General features: G+C 40.9%; 2 protein-coding genes across 2 annotated transcripts in view; both read right to left on the bottom strand.

The window, feature by feature from the left end:
* The window catches only part of LOC126558482 (uncharacterized), a 136592-nt gene extending 128075 nt beyond the window's left edge, over positions 1-8517 (bottom strand). The window contains exon 1 of the mRNA XM_050214503.1: positions 8350-8517. Within this exon, the coding sequence (XP_050070460.1) occupies positions 8350-8470 (121 nt within the window). The 5' untranslated portion in view covers positions 8471-8517. The remainder of the gene's footprint in view (positions 1-8349) is intronic.
* Positions 1-17262, bottom strand: part of LOC126557466 (polypeptide N-acetylgalactosaminyltransferase 16-like) — a 359463-nt gene that overhangs the window by 196996 nt on the left and 145205 nt on the right. The window lies entirely within an intron of this gene.

Here is a 17262-nt window from a genome sequence, read left to right as displayed (position 1 = left end):
TTGAAATATCAAGATTACAATCTGAAATACTGTTTTAACTTCGATTCAGTTTGTACATAAGTTTATTATTTTAACTATCTTCAAGAAAGAGCCAGCGTAAGCAAGAGAGACTACGCACAGCTGCCTGGCTTATACTAACGCGTTGCCAGCAAACAAAAACATCGTATTAAAAACGATATTTATTATTCCTGCTGGCACAAAACTCCAAAATCAAATTTTGTTATTCTACACCATTCAATCGAGCGTACGAAATTTTATTTTCCACCACCACCCGACCAACAATTCTAAGGCCGTAGCACAAAAACGTGCACCAGCTGTTCACTTTCCGTTTGCAAATCGACAGAAAAATGCCTCTGTGATTCGCTTCTCTGTCCTGGAAATCCCTCTGGGCCCGCCACACGGCCACCTAGCTGTGGAACCAATCGGTACCATCGTTTACCGAACGATTTTGGGCAAACCTCAAACCATCAACTATCAAAACATTACCAAACTACTGGATGAACCTAGCATGCTGTACAGACGAGCAGAAGGCAGGTTACGAGAAACCGCCCCGGAACGCCACATTCCTTCGGTGCTGGATGCAAATATCCACCAAAATGCTCTTCTCGGAAGGAGTTTAATCTTCCTAAAAGCCGGAAACCCGTAGCATCCGAACTGTGCTTACTTTTCACCACCCGACTCCTGCCATGGCTTATACGCTGCCCCTATTCAAAGGGTTCTTCTGGTGCGTCCCGAATGAAGCACGGGAGTACGACGACGACGACGACGACGGCAGACACACTTTCCCGCTGCTCGCTGACGGCACACGGATGTAACGTTCGCGCGCAACAGGAAAACCACAACCACCCGCAAGGGAGTCGATTTCCGTACCGGGTGTTGGTGGCTTCATCACGTCTGTTCACGTCCTTCGACCAGCCAAACCAACCAGCCAGTGCCAAACGGAACTGTCTTCAGCCACTATCATGGCTCGAGGATATTAGCTCCCGTTTTTCCACTCTATTCCACCCGGAGGTTAGTATTTACCTCCAGACGCGATAACCACATCATAGCGGATCCCGCTGCAGGATCGTTCGGCCGTAAAAATACACATTTTATTATTTCGCCTACAATTTGATAAGCGTATTAGCGATAGACGGTGTGAGTGTGAGCTTGCCTGTCCGCCTTCGAGCGAGTGTGGGCGATGAGTGTGAAATATTGAGCACTCGAGTATGGCAGACGGTTAGGTTCAGGAGTAGCAATGGATTGCAGAGATCTGATTCCACTTAACCACACGATGTGTGCCACGCGCACAGGAAGGGCCTATGAAGTGTGTAGGTGGTTTGTACGTTGTTTACGGGCACAAAAATAAGAAAACTTAACATTTACTTCGATAGCTAAACTGAAGCACATCTTGTTACTCTTCAGCTCTACATAGTACTAATATGAAAGGAATTTAAAGAATCAAGTTTACTCCTATGTATTGATGATTTTGATGCCTACTACCAATCTCTACAGCGGTCTGAGCTGGTTGATTTACATATTTAGGTTGGAATTTTTGGCACATATGCCTGGGGATTCAACAATTTCACTAATGTTCATCTGTATTCTTGCCTCTTTGCAGTCAAATAACAACCTTTACACAAATCTATTAAAGTCAAAGTACACCGAGCTTGGCACAATTGCTTCCAATATTTTGGAAATACTTTGTTGTAACGATCGAACCTCTTAAGCTGAAACCGTATTATCTTACATGGAATTTGTGGTGCAAATGATTCTTTCGAAGTTTCAGGACAAAAATACTTACTAAATATTATGACGCCTAGCTCTTGAGCAGCTAATTAAGATTTAAGATTTAGCTCGAGAAGAATTTATAATTTGTTAATTATGGGTATAAGTGTATTCAGGTACAATTTTTATTTATTTTAAGTTTAACGGCTTGACAAGGTAACCCGGGCATGCTCGGTTGATATTATTATTATTAAGGTTTGCGCTGCGTGGTTGGAGTATTCAGGTGGACTGAAATGGACGTTGCGCGTTACTGGTGGCCTGGAGTCGCTGAAACAGCAGAATTGTAACGCGCAGAGACTTTTTGTCGCAGGTCTACTTGACAATCGCATCGACTCGGCGGCGATGCTTTCTGCTATCAACATTTACGCCCCTGCAAGATCGCTCCGTGCTAGATTACTTCTTGACGTAGGGGAACGTCGTACTCATTTTGGCGGCGCTGATCCGTTGCTCCTCATGTGCCGTGAATTCAACGCCGTGTGTGATCGATTTGAACCAGACCTGTCGCGCTCTGCGTTCCTTAATTGTATACAGTAAATGTTACCTATAAATGTAAACATGGAAAAAGGTCGCTTCAAGGGGGCCACATATAGTCCGTGGAATTCAACAAATTAAATTACAAATAACAAAAAAAAGTTATTCATAATTTTAAGCTTCATAGCAAACCATTTGTTCGGTGATTTGAGTAAAGTCATATACTATGTTTGCACGTCCATCGTCAACAAGATTTTGAATATTCAGGACTCATAATACAAAATATCAATCGAATTGTTCCTCACTTACTGACTTATCGTATAAAACAATAACCCAAAATTCTATAACAATAACCCAATATTCATTATACAGGCTAAATTTATCATTTTTTCAAGAACTTGCAAAGCTATTATTTAAGTTTATTACAGTCACTTATTGATTGAAAAGACGTAAAGTCTTAAACATGGAAGCTTTTTTGAAACTTCGAGAATCAAGAAACTTGTTCTTCGTATGTGATGGTGTATACAACTTTGTGCAGTTTGTTTATTATTTGTTTAATGCTTTTTCTGACCATTTTGACTATGGCATCTCTCTGTCATCTTTCCGTTTTAGACTTTCTTCCTCTTTCACTTCTTAATGTTCCTCCTATTCTAATTATTTGCTATTTTCTTTTATTCTGGCTCAGTTTTTACGGATCCAGACTTCAGTTTACTATAGTTTTTAGATTTAAAATTAGATTCAGTTTAGGTTTGCGAGAGAGTCAAACAGTTTTATTGATAAACAATAACAATAACAGTGAGAACTGGAAAAGAAGATGGTCAGATTACCATTTTCTTTTACGTACAGATTTGATGGGAAATTTTGGCAGCATTATGGTGTATCAAATTATTGTCACCAGGAATTACCATCTCCAGGACGTTGATGTAAAGTACGAATGGGAGCGGCTCAAAATTGCTGTCCTGAGGAACGCTGGAGCGTGCACAAAGAGATCTTGAGATACGTGAGCCCAGCCTTATTCCGACGGTCAACCAGATACAATCTCAGGGTATTGGGTACAAGGGTATTGGAAAGTCTAGCCTGTACAGATTGGCAAGTAGAACGGCATAAGGCACACTATCGTAACAGTGTCGGATCAACCAATGAGCGGAGTTGGCAATTGGATGGTATGGGGCTCCGATATCCATTCCACCAAGGACCTCCAAACGCCTTGACCCGCCGCTGGAACGTAGGCTGCTTTAGGTCCGTATAAAAGGAATTAACCTGGAAGCCAGCTTCAAATAATTTATAGCAATTAACAACGCATCATTATACTAACCTAACGCTTCAAATCCAATTTGATAATCTCACAATTCCTACTAATACCTAGAGCTACCAACTAAATTATTGCTGCTGGAGAATTACAACGCAACATTTTATTTTATCGCAATGATATTTCTGCAAAAACGTTAAATTTAAATTGTACGTACTGTATTCATATGTAATAATTACATTATGTACTTAATTATTATGTACGTATTATGTACCATGTACAGAAAACAAACTGTGCAATTGCAGCTGATCACTGCACTTCGATAAAATCGCCAGTTCCAAGAATGGTGATGCCGTTCTATCTAGTCTTGGCCATAACCATTCAGCTGACTCAACTTTGGGTAAACAAACGTAGCTTTCGGAACCACCATTTGAGAAGCTAAAATAACTCAAACATATTGTCGATCCAATCTTCCAAACATACAAGGAACAAAAACCACCAAAACGCTTTATCAGCTGTCAATATTTCCATTTTTACCCAGCCTCAGCCATCCACACCCTAAAGCATCAGACAATCAAGCACCGATTCTATCAAATCGCCCTTTCAACCGAGTTTTCTTCTCGGGTTTCTTTCATCGTAAACCATTCGTGTGATTTAGTTCCTGTTGCTTCCCGGATGTGGGGAAAGGCGATGAATGGCAAAAGTAAAAAAAATCTCATACACACACACACACTCACGTTATTCAATGTGCGCTTTTTCAATCGATCCTCCTGATTCTGTTGGTTACACGCATCGGTCTAGGTGGCACGGTATACGGTTCGATGCGCCCGTGGGTGCTTGCAAGCCCGCTGATAACCCATCTCTACTCAACAAGCCGGTACAACCCTTCGGTACATCTCGTCGACCCAATGCCACATGCCAACGTTTCCCAAAAACTTAACGATCGCCCTTTTTCCATGCTTGATTCCACGCGCGTCATCCTCTTCACCGGGGCTCTTTACCTTTCCACACATTTTCATTCCGGCTAGGGACAAACATTCTGCCCCGTAAAGGATTTTCACGCCGTGCTATGTCGAAAGGTCATGACGCGCGCGCCTGCTTTACTCCTTTCGAGGTCTTCTCACGCTTTCCTTGCCCCGTGTTTTCTTTTTCCTTTTTTCGCTTCGGGTTCGGTCAATCCAATACTTCCTTAGGCACATTATCGTGATCACAGCGATTCGTTTTTGTATTTCCTGCCTTACCAGCCACTTTTTTCGAGGCGTGAAATCGGCTCAAGTACGGAACAAAAACGAGAAAAAGCGACGTCGGAAAAAGGGAAAATTCACCAAATGTTCACACCAAATGGACTAACTTTACACCCACTTCGTCGGGAATTGCTAGAAGGGTAGAAGGGCTTAAAACATGACAACGGGTTTTGCAAGGGGAAAAAGCAATTTTACATAGCATCAGCAGCATGATTTTTTCTGTCTGTAGTAAAATCACTCGAAAACGATGTTTTGTTTTGTTTTCGACCGTAGCATTAAGGGCATTTATTTATCAATTTTATTACAGTTGTCAAGGTATTCGACGGTTGGGTCACTTCAAAAGTTTCAATATTATCACACGTTACAATTCAAAGTACTTTGATGCAAGTTAGGTGCTTTTAAATCAACTTTTTTTGTACCAACTTTTCTGCTTTTATTCGTTTCAAAAATCGTTGCTTCACATCTACTGAAATGTTGTAACCTAAAGAACCTTTTTACAAAAAAAAACCATTGAAATCCGTGCAGCATAAAACAAAACAATTCAGGTTCATTATATAACGATCCTAAAATAACAAATTTTGCACAAAGAACGATAGTGCAGTATCCACCGAACTGTTTTATGCGCGTAGCAACTCAACAGCTACCAAATAGAAGGAAACGGGGTTCTACTCTTTTTTTTGCCGCCTCCAACAAGCGGTCAGTAACAAAAACAGAACTCCCAGTTCCTCCTTTATCACGTAAGCAATAGTTGAGGCCGAGACTGAACAAACTCATTCCACCGAAGCTGCACAGACTCGGCAAAACCGTTCCATTTAATGCCATTTGATGAATGCACACGTGCGCTAGCAAAAACTACACTTTGGTTGAGCTTTCGGCGAGAGTTTTTCTCCGGCACTTCACTGCACACTCTCCACAGACAAACACCGCCCAGTCTGCTGGCACAGTCAAACAGACCGATGGTGGTGCATCGACCGAAAATGCAGCTGATTCCACAGTTTCATCTACCGCAACAGCAGGTGAATATTTCTTTAGTGTTACGGAACAAAAATAACACAAAAAAACTAAAACGAGGAAAGCCTGGATCGAGAGTGAGTAGCATTCGCGAACGTGAACTACAACTTCCTCGATCCAGCATTCCTGTGTTGATGTATGCAAAAAGTATGTGTGCCGCCGATTCTCATCGGGCGCTTGAACCGCACGCCAGATAACTTAGTTTTCCCTTTCACATAAAAACGTTAAATGAACTTCACAAATGCACCAAAGTGTCTGCTTCTCACGTTAATTCAAGCACTTATGAATGGTTAAATTCAACATGATACTTTTCTGAAACATCAAACAACTTCAGAGGGATGCAATTGGTGTTTGTGTAACTATAGTTTTGAGATCTGAAGTACTGTATTTAGTACCTCATTACATATTTTGCTTCATTCGACATCACTGTCATGCAACATACGATAGCGTTGGTTAATATTAGTGGGAGGATCGTTCGGCATTACTTGAAATGTTGATGTTGAGCTAGTGGATGTTTTGAGGTTACAAAGTGAACTTTCAATTTTTTTGAAGAAAAATAGCCCAGGGCCAAACCGAAGCGTAGGGAGACGTTGCAACCGGATTATCTTTATATCCTTCTTCTTTTCAAATAGTTCAAGTAGATAGTCAAATCAGCGGCTTGCGATACTTATTCGTACCACGTAGTCCGATAGTCAGTTCTGGACCTCGGTTCTGGTGTGCAAAGACCGGTATAGCTATCGCCTGTACCATCAGCTGTTTATTGAATCTGCTATCTGGAGCTACTGATCAAGCTTACCAAGACATGTCAGATGAAGATGGATGTAAAATTCTCCGAGCCCACTACTGCCAGCACGGTCTCACGTAGGGTTATATGCTTGACTTTATTTTTTAAAATTGTGTCGCCGACAATATATGTAGAGTTACACGTAAAGGCGCTGGTTTCCAGGGCAGACAAAGCTGGAGCTACTGTACAGAACATTTATAGTTGCTAGCTTCTAAGACATATACTCTGTTTATATTTATATAAAATTAATTCAATTTAGAATTCGGAGCATAATCCATACATAATAAAGGTTTCATAAGGACCAACGATTTCGTTTAACAGTATGAGTAAATTTTGCCATATTAACGTTAATATGAGGTCTCCTGTCGAGCATAGATTCTGATGATGCGTTACCAGCAGGTTCTTTTTATACATTCTTCTATACTACTACTGATGCTACTTACTAAGTAAATATCCTAATCCATTAAACTAGCCCTATTTTTTATTAACTAAACTATCGCTATTGCGCCTATGGATAAGGTGAAGGCTATGGATAAGCTCGAAAGGAGAATTCCTACAACGATCCCGAAAGTTTTCTGATATCTTATTCTGAATTCTGAATATCTTATTCAGAGGTTTCACGTGGGCTGTCACGTATATTTCTGTGTTTCGAGTGAAGCGGTTTGTGTCAGTAATCATGCGCAAAATTTTGTTAAGTATGACCAGGAGTCTGTAGAGGTGAGTCCTCGCACGTGAGTCCCAAACTGGTGCCGCATGCATTACTGCCGGCAAGGTAATTGCCTTGAAAATTGCTATTTTATTTGGCATTGATAGCTGGGACCTACGGCAGATCAATGGGTAGAGACATTTCAAAAGTAAATGCCCTTTTTTCAGGATGGTTTTGATATGCCTTCTGAACAGCATTTCGTAATCTATCGTAAGATAGACTCTGGCTAAAACTGATGGAACACCTTCTATGACACCATAATGCAGCAAATTAGACCAGTCAAGCTCCGGATCGGTTTCGAGGATTCCTGCAGCATTCCAAAATCACGAAACTAACTCGGTAGGTAAATATCATTTTCTCGTAGTAGTTCAGCTCATTTAAAACTTCACAAAAGAATCCACTCTGGGATAATGTCCCTTAAAAAGAGATGAGAAATCTAATATTGTTATCGTGTTCACTCTCATCCTTCCGTTTGGGATCCCTTTTCGTCCCAATTGTAGTTGACGAAAACTTTAAACTTCTCTTGGGATCTTTGTGATCACACCGAAATCAACCGTTTTCAACATTGAAAGCATACAACAAGCAGCTGCATACCTCCTTCGTTCATTAATGTACGCAACCCAAAACGTTTCAATCCAATGAAATCGCAATGATGTCGTTAGTGGTCACCCGATCGTTCACCAAATTCTGTGAATGTATTCCCTTCACGGAAACACCACAGCACATCCAAAACCACGACAACAGACCAGGACCAGGAGGCAGGTACTTTATGACGACTGTTTCAAATTTCCCACATCATTAAACCGAAGCTCGTTGCGGCTGAAGTGAGCTTCCATTTTTTCCACCGGTCATCTGATTGTCCCTGCTGTCGTACATGTCGAGAACGTGTCGGCAAATGCTTCACACCGGTATGGTTTACATTAAAGTGCACTCATCCCGACCAAACCGCAACCTATCTGTGCTACTGATATGCTACTACTGCTGCATAAGGGTAGACGATAAAAACACATCTCTTTCCTCCAGCGACGACAGCAATAAATTTGTTCATCACATTCAGCTTCATCCGGGTGCTTCATTAATGAGGAGTATGATATGGTGATATTATGCATTTACATACCACAATTGGCGATGATCTGTAGCAGGATGCCGATGCTGATGAACCGTTTCAGCACGTTACAGCTGATGGACCGTGATGGGCGTATAAAGCTGCCAAGTAATTTACACCAAGCACCAACCATTTTGATTGTTTGAAATCTATCGTATGCGATGATATTATGTGGACTGGAATGGGGCACCGTTGAATTCAATCTGGAAGAGGAAAAAAAATGGACAAAGGTGATTTTTTAATACTTCAATCCGGAGCTAAATGCTAACAGGACGTATTCATTGTGTAAATCATGGATTGTAACAATATTACATTTATGTACGTTGTTTGTTGTAAAGCTTTGTATCCTTTTAGCTGTCCTGTAAGCCTTCATTAAACTTTTTTCTAAGCCTTTTTGTTGAAAACAACATTAATCTTTACAGGACTTTATTCGTTATACAGGAAATTTTTAGAAATAAAAAAGAGAATTTCGTAGAAAATCGAACAAATGTTGTAAATAAAAAGGCCCAATACATACGAACAATTGAATACATTATAAAGAAAAGGCTCTTCGGCCAGAGAAGCTAAAAGGTCCTTAAGTTGATGTATTTTTTTTACAAATTTACAAACAATCTTTGAGTACCCTGGTATACAAGATCACTTGGCTAACAAGGCTTGTCTGGGTAGGATGTTTCGTCGTAGATGAGGATATTTTAACTGCGAGGACACTTGGTAAATAAACTATTTGAACAACGCCTTGGAGGAAATGCCCTTGACAAACTGTCACGTGCTTGTTACTAATATGAAACAAATACTTTAAAAAAATATTCCTGTTATGTTACGTTACATTACGATCATATTATTTTACTCTAATTATATTCATTATTAAAAATATTTTCACTTAATTTGAACTTAATCTACGAATCTCAAAGTATTCTTTTCTCACTGCGAATGTACTGCTTGTCGTTAATGAACTGATTGCATCCCTGCTGCTCTATCGGAAGCCGAGTTATTCTTTATCACCCAAACCAAAAATCTTCTGGAAAAAAATGTTTGCTCAAAAGACCTACAAACACGACACGAGACCTAACCATCGTAGTTATATACCGTAGCATCACACAGATGGAGACGACGGGGGTCAGAGATATCAGTGCAGAATCCGTTGACAAGGCATTGTTTGCTTTCGAGCTATGGTTGGTAAACGTTGAACGATGATGATATGACTTCAGCATCCAACCCGCCCCCGGTAAGGTCCCGTGAAGGTTGAAAAGGGCAATAAATCATCACACACACCCTTTCGACCCCACACTCGACACACAGTAGAAAGAAAAGTGAAGCGACGAAGATGAAAAAGCGAGCTTTTCCGAAAAAGAGAAAGAAAAGATTTTTTCCACATTCGGTACGCCTATAAAAGGTTGGCAGTACAAACCACATCGCTTGATACTGCCAGCGTTGATGCACTTGGCAAGAAGCTTTTGCTCGTACTAGCAAATGCTGATATAGTTTTGCTCCTAAGCTAAGCTTTTTATCGTACCAGTTAAGCGTTCCTTCGGGACAATGGAACGGTTTCATCCATCTTCCTGACTGCGAATATCAGACGGTGAGCCAGGATTGCACTATCAACTCGTTCGTGCTCAAACTGCACCCGGTACACCGGAACAGCCCTGTCAAGGTGACAGATTGGTTAGATTGATGCCTACTTCAATCGGCCCCGGGCACTGCTGACTGAATGTTCTGATGCTGTTTTCAGTGATGCCTCTCAGCCGTAAAATTCAACTTCAACGCAGACATCTTGTCCATAGGAATGATGCGCTCCTTCCGATGCGCTTTTCGAATGCAAGAGCATTGGAACAGCAAAAATATAATCCAAATGAATTACCCATTGCATCCTACGTTCACTACAAAACAACTACAAGAAAAAATAAAACTTCGTTTAGTCTGCAAAATGTTCTTTTCGGTTTCAACACACATCCGATAAAAAAGCGACTACGATTTGCAGACTGCCGGCTCTCTTCCTTAAGTCTGATATCCAACTTCTTATCATACGCTGCAATCTTTTGCTCAACTAGCTTCTGTAACAATATTTCCTGTCCGTGGCGTTTGGCGCTACTTGCAGCAACATTCCCAGCTTGTAAAAGCAGCACAAAATAAATGCGCATAACCATCCAATCGGTCCCCCACATCCGGTACAGTTGTCAACGCGTGGTAACAAAGGCGATGGTGTTCAAGGGGAGGCGTGGTGCGAGCCACAGGCGAAGGCGAACAAATTCGAACAAATAAAAAACCGCTCAGAACAACATCGAAAAGTCGGCTTAAAGTCGGAAGCGCTTCAGCGCTTAAAGGAAGTGCCATTTCAGCAATTTCAGAACACGTTCACCGACCAACCAACCTCACACGGCCACTTTTCAGTCCTTCCGTGCAGTACGTACAACCGATGGGAAAGACATTTGGCAGCAGCGTTTGAATGGATTACAGTGCCGAAGCAAAAATAAACAAACTAACAGTAAGAAAAACACTGTCACCAACAACTACAACAACAACAACAACAACGGTGGCAGCAGAACTGGCAAACGGAAAACGGAAAACTCAAAACAACAAGATTTGTCGTAACTTTTTCGTCCACAGATAAAGACAGCGCCGTTCGATCGACCCTGAGGGAAGGTGAGAAATTTAAGACTTTTAACAGGCGCTGGAAGTACGGATGAGCAATCGGAAATAGGGTACAATTTCACCCACAAACAAGCTATTTTTTTAGGTATTTTATTACTACAACATTACGTTTTGGCCGAGATGGCAAAGCATCGTGGTGACCCATTCAGATTTTGTGTTTATTTTCGTTACTACGACAACATGTCAAACCAGCAGGCAAATTTATCAGAAAAGAGAGTTACTTCTTCAATCGCTAGAATGCGGCCTTTGAAATATTATAATTTCAAAGGCCATTTTTTTACAAATACGTCATTATGAAGCATTCTACGAATAATGTTGTTGCAGTTGTCATTCTTGAATCGATTCTATTTTTATTGAAACGTTTATTTCGTGTGTGTATGTGTGTGTGTGTGTGTTATAAATATTACAGAACTAACATATTTACAAATAACAAATCAATATATTTACATCAATCACAGCATCGTTGTTTCCAGCGATGTGGATGACATAATTTGCAAAAATCTTTAAAACGATTGTTCTATGCGATGGTCCTCTTCCGTCTAGAATAGGAACATGCAAATCGTTGAAGCTAAGCATTTGGAATTACGGTTTTTACATCTTACTGCGGCCCGATGGGTAGGCGACAGCGGCGCCTGTCTTCAAACGGCAGAACCGGGGATCAAATCCCATCCGGATCGTCCCCCCGTAGTGGGGACTGACTAACCAACTACGTGGTATCGGCAAATCTTGTAAGCCATTTCGATGGCCGGCATGACCTTAGAGGTCGTTAAGCCAAGAAGAAGAAGAAGATTTCTTGCAGCATCATCATCCATGCCGGAGCGACCCTAGGACATGAGGCGAATTTATGCTCCAAAGTCTCATCCAAAGGACAGTACGCGCACTTCGGAAACGGTATTCTTTGCGTGTTGTATAAATGAACTGCATGTTATTTATTTATTTTTTTTTTTGTTTATGAGCAGGAACAGGCATGATCTTTGCTCGGAAGAAAGCCTCTTTTTCCAGAAACCTTTTTCCACGGTATGCAACGAGTTTCCAACACATCCTGAGAATTAGGGAAACCTTTCGTTGCTTCAGCTTTCAGTGATTTGGATGATGTTGCTGTTTGATATTTGGTTGGAAGAGTTGCCAGGTGTTGGACCACAATTTTTAAACATGGGTAGGTTGATGGTAAGGGAGATTGGCTTGGGTCCGTGATGAATTTTGCTCCAAAACACAAGCTTTCCCTATGTGTCACTTAGCGATTGCATAGAAGGGGAGGTGCTTTAAGAGACGGAATTTGAAGATTCAACCCACCACGGTCTCGCGGAAGAGCCGGCTGTTGTAGGGGTACTCTTATTCCTCCACTTCCATCCCATAGGAAACCATCCCGATGAGTGAGGTGATCGTAGCGATGTCCATCGAGCGAGCACCACATATCGACGCAATATACCGTTCTTTGAGTAACAGGAATGTTTGTTTCCTTTGGGTGAAAAAAGGTTTGTTTTTGGCACAAGTTTCGGTTTCAAACCCTGTGGTAGCGTATCAGCTGCCGAAACACGTGGATAGCTATATCCCAGTTGCTGTTCATAGCTTTGTGTACATCGTTAGAAAACAAAATTCCCAGCAGTCAAAGACGTTCTTCGGTGCGAAGCCAAGGAATTTGCATCTGGTTGGCTGGCGTTGTGTGTCCTACGTCCAGTGCTATTGTTTTGTCGAGGTTGAGCAGAGCCTCCGAACAAATACCGAATGATTCGATCGCTTCTCGCTTACGCGCTCTATCTTGGATGAGGAAGCGGTCACTACTGAGATATCGTCGGCATATGTATTGATCAGGTCACCCTGATCGTTGCAAATACCTTGGAGCTCAGTGAAGAGTGGATATAGGATAAAAAGATGCATTAAAAAGGGATCGCCTTGTCTTGTCTGCTACATTTTTAGGCAGGAGAAATAATTTCCCATGTTTCAATGAGCCCTTGCATGCGAAGCTTTAGTATTCTAGAACGTATTTTATAGTCCATATTAAGAAGAGAAACTTAAGAGATGGGGCGAAACTGAGCCAGACCATTTTCTTTTCCTTTTTTGGCACTAATACAGAGACTCCATCCACAAACAGCTAGGTATGTTCCCATGTAGTGCGTCATTTAGGACGTATGTGAGTTCGCGGTTGATTATGACAAACGTCCGAACGTAGAACTCCTTGGGAATCCCATCAGAACTTGGAGACATACGAGAAGCGGAGTGTTTTATTTAAATTCAAAATTTCACGTGGAGTAGAGTTTTTTTTACAAAAACGTCATTATGAAGTATTCTACGAATAATGTTGGTGCAGTTGTCATTCTTGAATCGATTCTATTAGCTCAATTTGTTTAGTTTAGTTGTTTAGGTGTTTTATTTTATTAAAAAAAACCCATCGATCGATCGATTCATCAAACTTTATCTGATGTTTCTTTAACCGTAATAGATAATTTCACTGAATGTTTTACAGTTATATTCTATTTGCTATCATACTTTACCGTTTAATGACTCGAAAAATAATGCTTGTCGCATGCCTGAAAAAGAACAGACGATTCTAAACCGGATAAGCCCATCCACGGGTAATGTTCAACGCTCATCGGCAATTCGTCGTAAACAGGATGCTTTAATCGAGCGGAAACATTTAACACTTCTCTGCCAGTAAGGGTGGCAAAGACCAAGAGGACAGAGCAGACCGACAACACGGACAACCTCGAACGGATGCCTTCACATCCTTAATCTCGCTCCCGGCCGCAGCAAGCACAGAAACAATGAATGCATTCATCCATCTTATCCATGACCAGAAGAGGCACAAGGAAGAAATACTACTGTATGAGCTACCGATGATGTCGTCGCTTCCCCCTATTCGTCGAAGAAACTCTGAGGTACAAATCCTACGGCTCATTGCTTACGGCTAAACAGAACAGCTGAAGCAGCAGCTGTACCAACTTCAACTCCACGCCAACAGCATCACATTCTTCCCCTTCCAAACCAAAAAAAAACAAAAACACACCCGGAATGAATACTGTAGTTTATCAACTTGTAAGTACTCGGCACAATGGTTGATGCCTAAGAACCATAAATCTAATTTTGAGAACTCCAAATGGGGTCATAAAATTCACCAAACCTTACTGGATCGTTTGTGGTGATGTTCGTTCGCAGCCAGATCATTATTTGCCTGACATTAACCACATCGTTGATGGTTAAATTTGAAGAATAAAATATATTATTGTCCCCAACAACATTGCACAGTTGATATGCACAGTTATTTAACTTATTCCATTTCATCTGTAACATCACATTCTATTGGCTAAATTTGGTAGATTTTGCTGGCGTGACATGTTTCCTTAGTAACATCAGTTGCATAGAAGTCAAGCTTAAGCAGCACAACTTAGACGCACAAAATACGTATTTTTTTAAATAAATCTTTAGAGCATATTTTGAAAGTTTCGTGGAAAAAAAAACATCTAAAACACACATCCTCCGTCGACACGATTGCAAAACTTTAAGCAACGGTACCGCAATTACCCAAAATGACCTATTTCATTCCAAGCTCCTTACACTTCAAACCACAACGGTCCGAACGGTCATTAGACACATGCTCGTTAGAACTTCGAAAGCCTGTCGCTGCTTGGATGGCCTAGTAAATGACACTAAATACCTTTTGATTATTAATTAACTACTACAGCACACCGTGCTTCCCATGAGAAAGCGAAATTTCACACACACTGATCTCAAGTCTGTACTCATCCTCATACCACGTGTGTCCAAGTTTGGAGCAGCTTTTTGGGAAGATTAATTTAGGCTCATACCAAGTGACACGCGGCCACCCGGGCCGGGGGCTGGTTTGTCCGGCAAGTTTGCCCGAGCTCGAGAAAAGATGATTAATTCATTGCACTTAACGCTCGTCTCGCTGGCCGCTTATTCTAACCGTATGACAACGGTGGCCGACTGAGCACTAATAGCGCACGTGACATGGTAGTAAACGTGCGTACCGAGCTGAATATATCGGGAATCAGATAAGAATATGTATAGGATGCCTTGAGTCACAGCCATGCTGTATTGTGAACAACTTGTCTCATTTCTTCTTGCTCCCTTGCTTGGTGATTCGATCAGAATCACTGAAAGGTTTGTTGTGACAATGTCTGGTCATATTAGATTTCGCAATGGTTACCCTTTCCATCTTTTTGCTACCCCATCCACATCAAAACGTCCTATGCATTCCAACTTGATGGATGATGGAGACGCCTGGTCGCTCTTACTCTTCGTCCTCAATGTGAGACGTCGGATTTCTCACGACCCCAAAATCGTCATATTGACAATCATCGTAGCAAACTTTCTCACCGAACGATGGGAACGTGCAGACAGTATAGCTAGCCTGCTACTCCGTGAAACCGTGAAATAAGAACCAAAGTGATCGTAAAGTCAACAAACCACCACAACCAACGGTCGGAAGGGGACATGACGAAACAACGCTTTCTCGGAAACCATCCCCAAAGCCAAAAGAGAGACGTCTATTAATATCTATTTAATAAAAATGATGACATTGATAAATATGTTTGCCATCATTCGCCCTCGTATCATCCGAAACGCCACCGTTGCGCGTCTCTTTGAATGCGTATGTATGTTGGTAGGTATGTGTGCGGGACCATTTATGTATGCGTTCAGGCTGACAACGTAACGAAAACATGCCATCGTCGGAGGCTTCTCGTTGCGAATCTGTACAACTACTGTGTATGTGTTTTGCTCTCCTTTTCCTCCATTATTTTCCTTTCCTGTCAGTTTCTTCAATTTTCCCTCTTTTACACCTTTTTCCCTGTTTCACACAGCTGCTAAAATAACACGTTTATAAATAAATGTCGTTGGTTTTGTTTTCTTACACCACCACTTACACACCTACTTACAAACGCCGTTCGTCATACAAAAAAGGATTCCAGATTGCAATGAAGTTCACCATCTGCTAGAAGTTATTGTGGATCGATTAAAGAAAGAGGAATGTAGATGATGATGATGATGATGATGATGATGGTCCATCATCGTACCGGTGAGTACCCAGCTCGAACGACCTCTTTCGCTGTCGATATGACTGATTGTGATAGATGACTTGGACGTGGAGACATTAGCCTCGGTAAACACTGCACTGCTTCGGGGCACATAAAAACATATTATAAAACACTTTTCATTCCTTTGTGCGCCACTTTGTACTGGTGCAATGATTTATCAATGTTTGGTTAGCTTGAACATTCCTTTTCTTTGCTTTTACTTTTACAGAAGATTTAAGACCAAATCGTGAAAAACATTAACATTTAGTCATGTTTGACTGGATGACCGGTTTAGTTGTAAGTGCTTATGTTGATGAAAAACATTATCAGCTTTAGTTATTAGTGTTTATAAAAACTATAACGGAAATGGCTGAATAGACAGATTTGGTAAGTACATTGAATAGCAGTTGATAAAGGAGATAATCAACTCGACTGAAGAAATTTTACAAAGCTTTTATTGATTATTCTACTAACAGTGGGTCAATAACTATTTTGATCGCGGAAGATTCAGCTGGCCACAAGTAAGCCTACCTTCAAACATCAACAAGCCATTCTATAAGGAGGACTCTCCAAAAAAGGAAGTGTGAAAGGATCAAACAATTCTGTTCTGTTTTTGAACAGAACAGAACAGAAATTAAAAAAATAATTGGTTTTAATCGTAACTGTCCTATATCTCCTTTAGGATTTTAAAGGTTCTATCGATCTACATGACCAAATGACTTCGCTGCAAACATGCAAAGGCTGTGTAACAACATTTTCACAACGCAAAAAACTGTACGGAATACTTAGTATAGTAATGGACAACATAATAAGACCACTTACTGTTTTAGAAAGGTACAAGTAAAAGTATGAAAAACAATAACTTGCAAATCTGGTATAAATTATTTGTCATACTATTCTCAGCCAAACCGAATATTACCCAAATCAATGTCGAACCAAACATTAAGGAAACTAGCTTCAGCCATTATAGACTTTAGATTTAATTTTGTTATTTGGCGCCGGCCATCGAATGACTTACAAGACTTATCGATACCACTTAGTTGAATAATCAAACCTTCCTACGGAGGAAACGTTCGAATGAGGTTTGCCCCAGTCCCAGTCCTGCCCATGTCCATGAGTTGTGCAGAGTAATTACTTAATTTACATAAGCGAATTTTATCCGAATTTCTTATTTTTCTGATCAATAACGTCATCAATGATCCTACCATTCATTCCATTCGTCCAACATGTGAAGATTCACTCG

This window comes from Anopheles maculipalpis, chromosome 2RL (genome assembly GCF_943734695.1).
Source record: "Anopheles maculipalpis chromosome 2RL, idAnoMacuDA_375_x, whole genome shotgun sequence".
Taxonomy (NCBI): Eukaryota; Metazoa; Arthropoda; class Insecta; order Diptera; family Culicidae; genus Anopheles; species Anopheles maculipalpis.
Note: the sequence above shows the minus strand (reverse complement) of the source record. Positions and strands in the feature narration are given on the sequence as shown.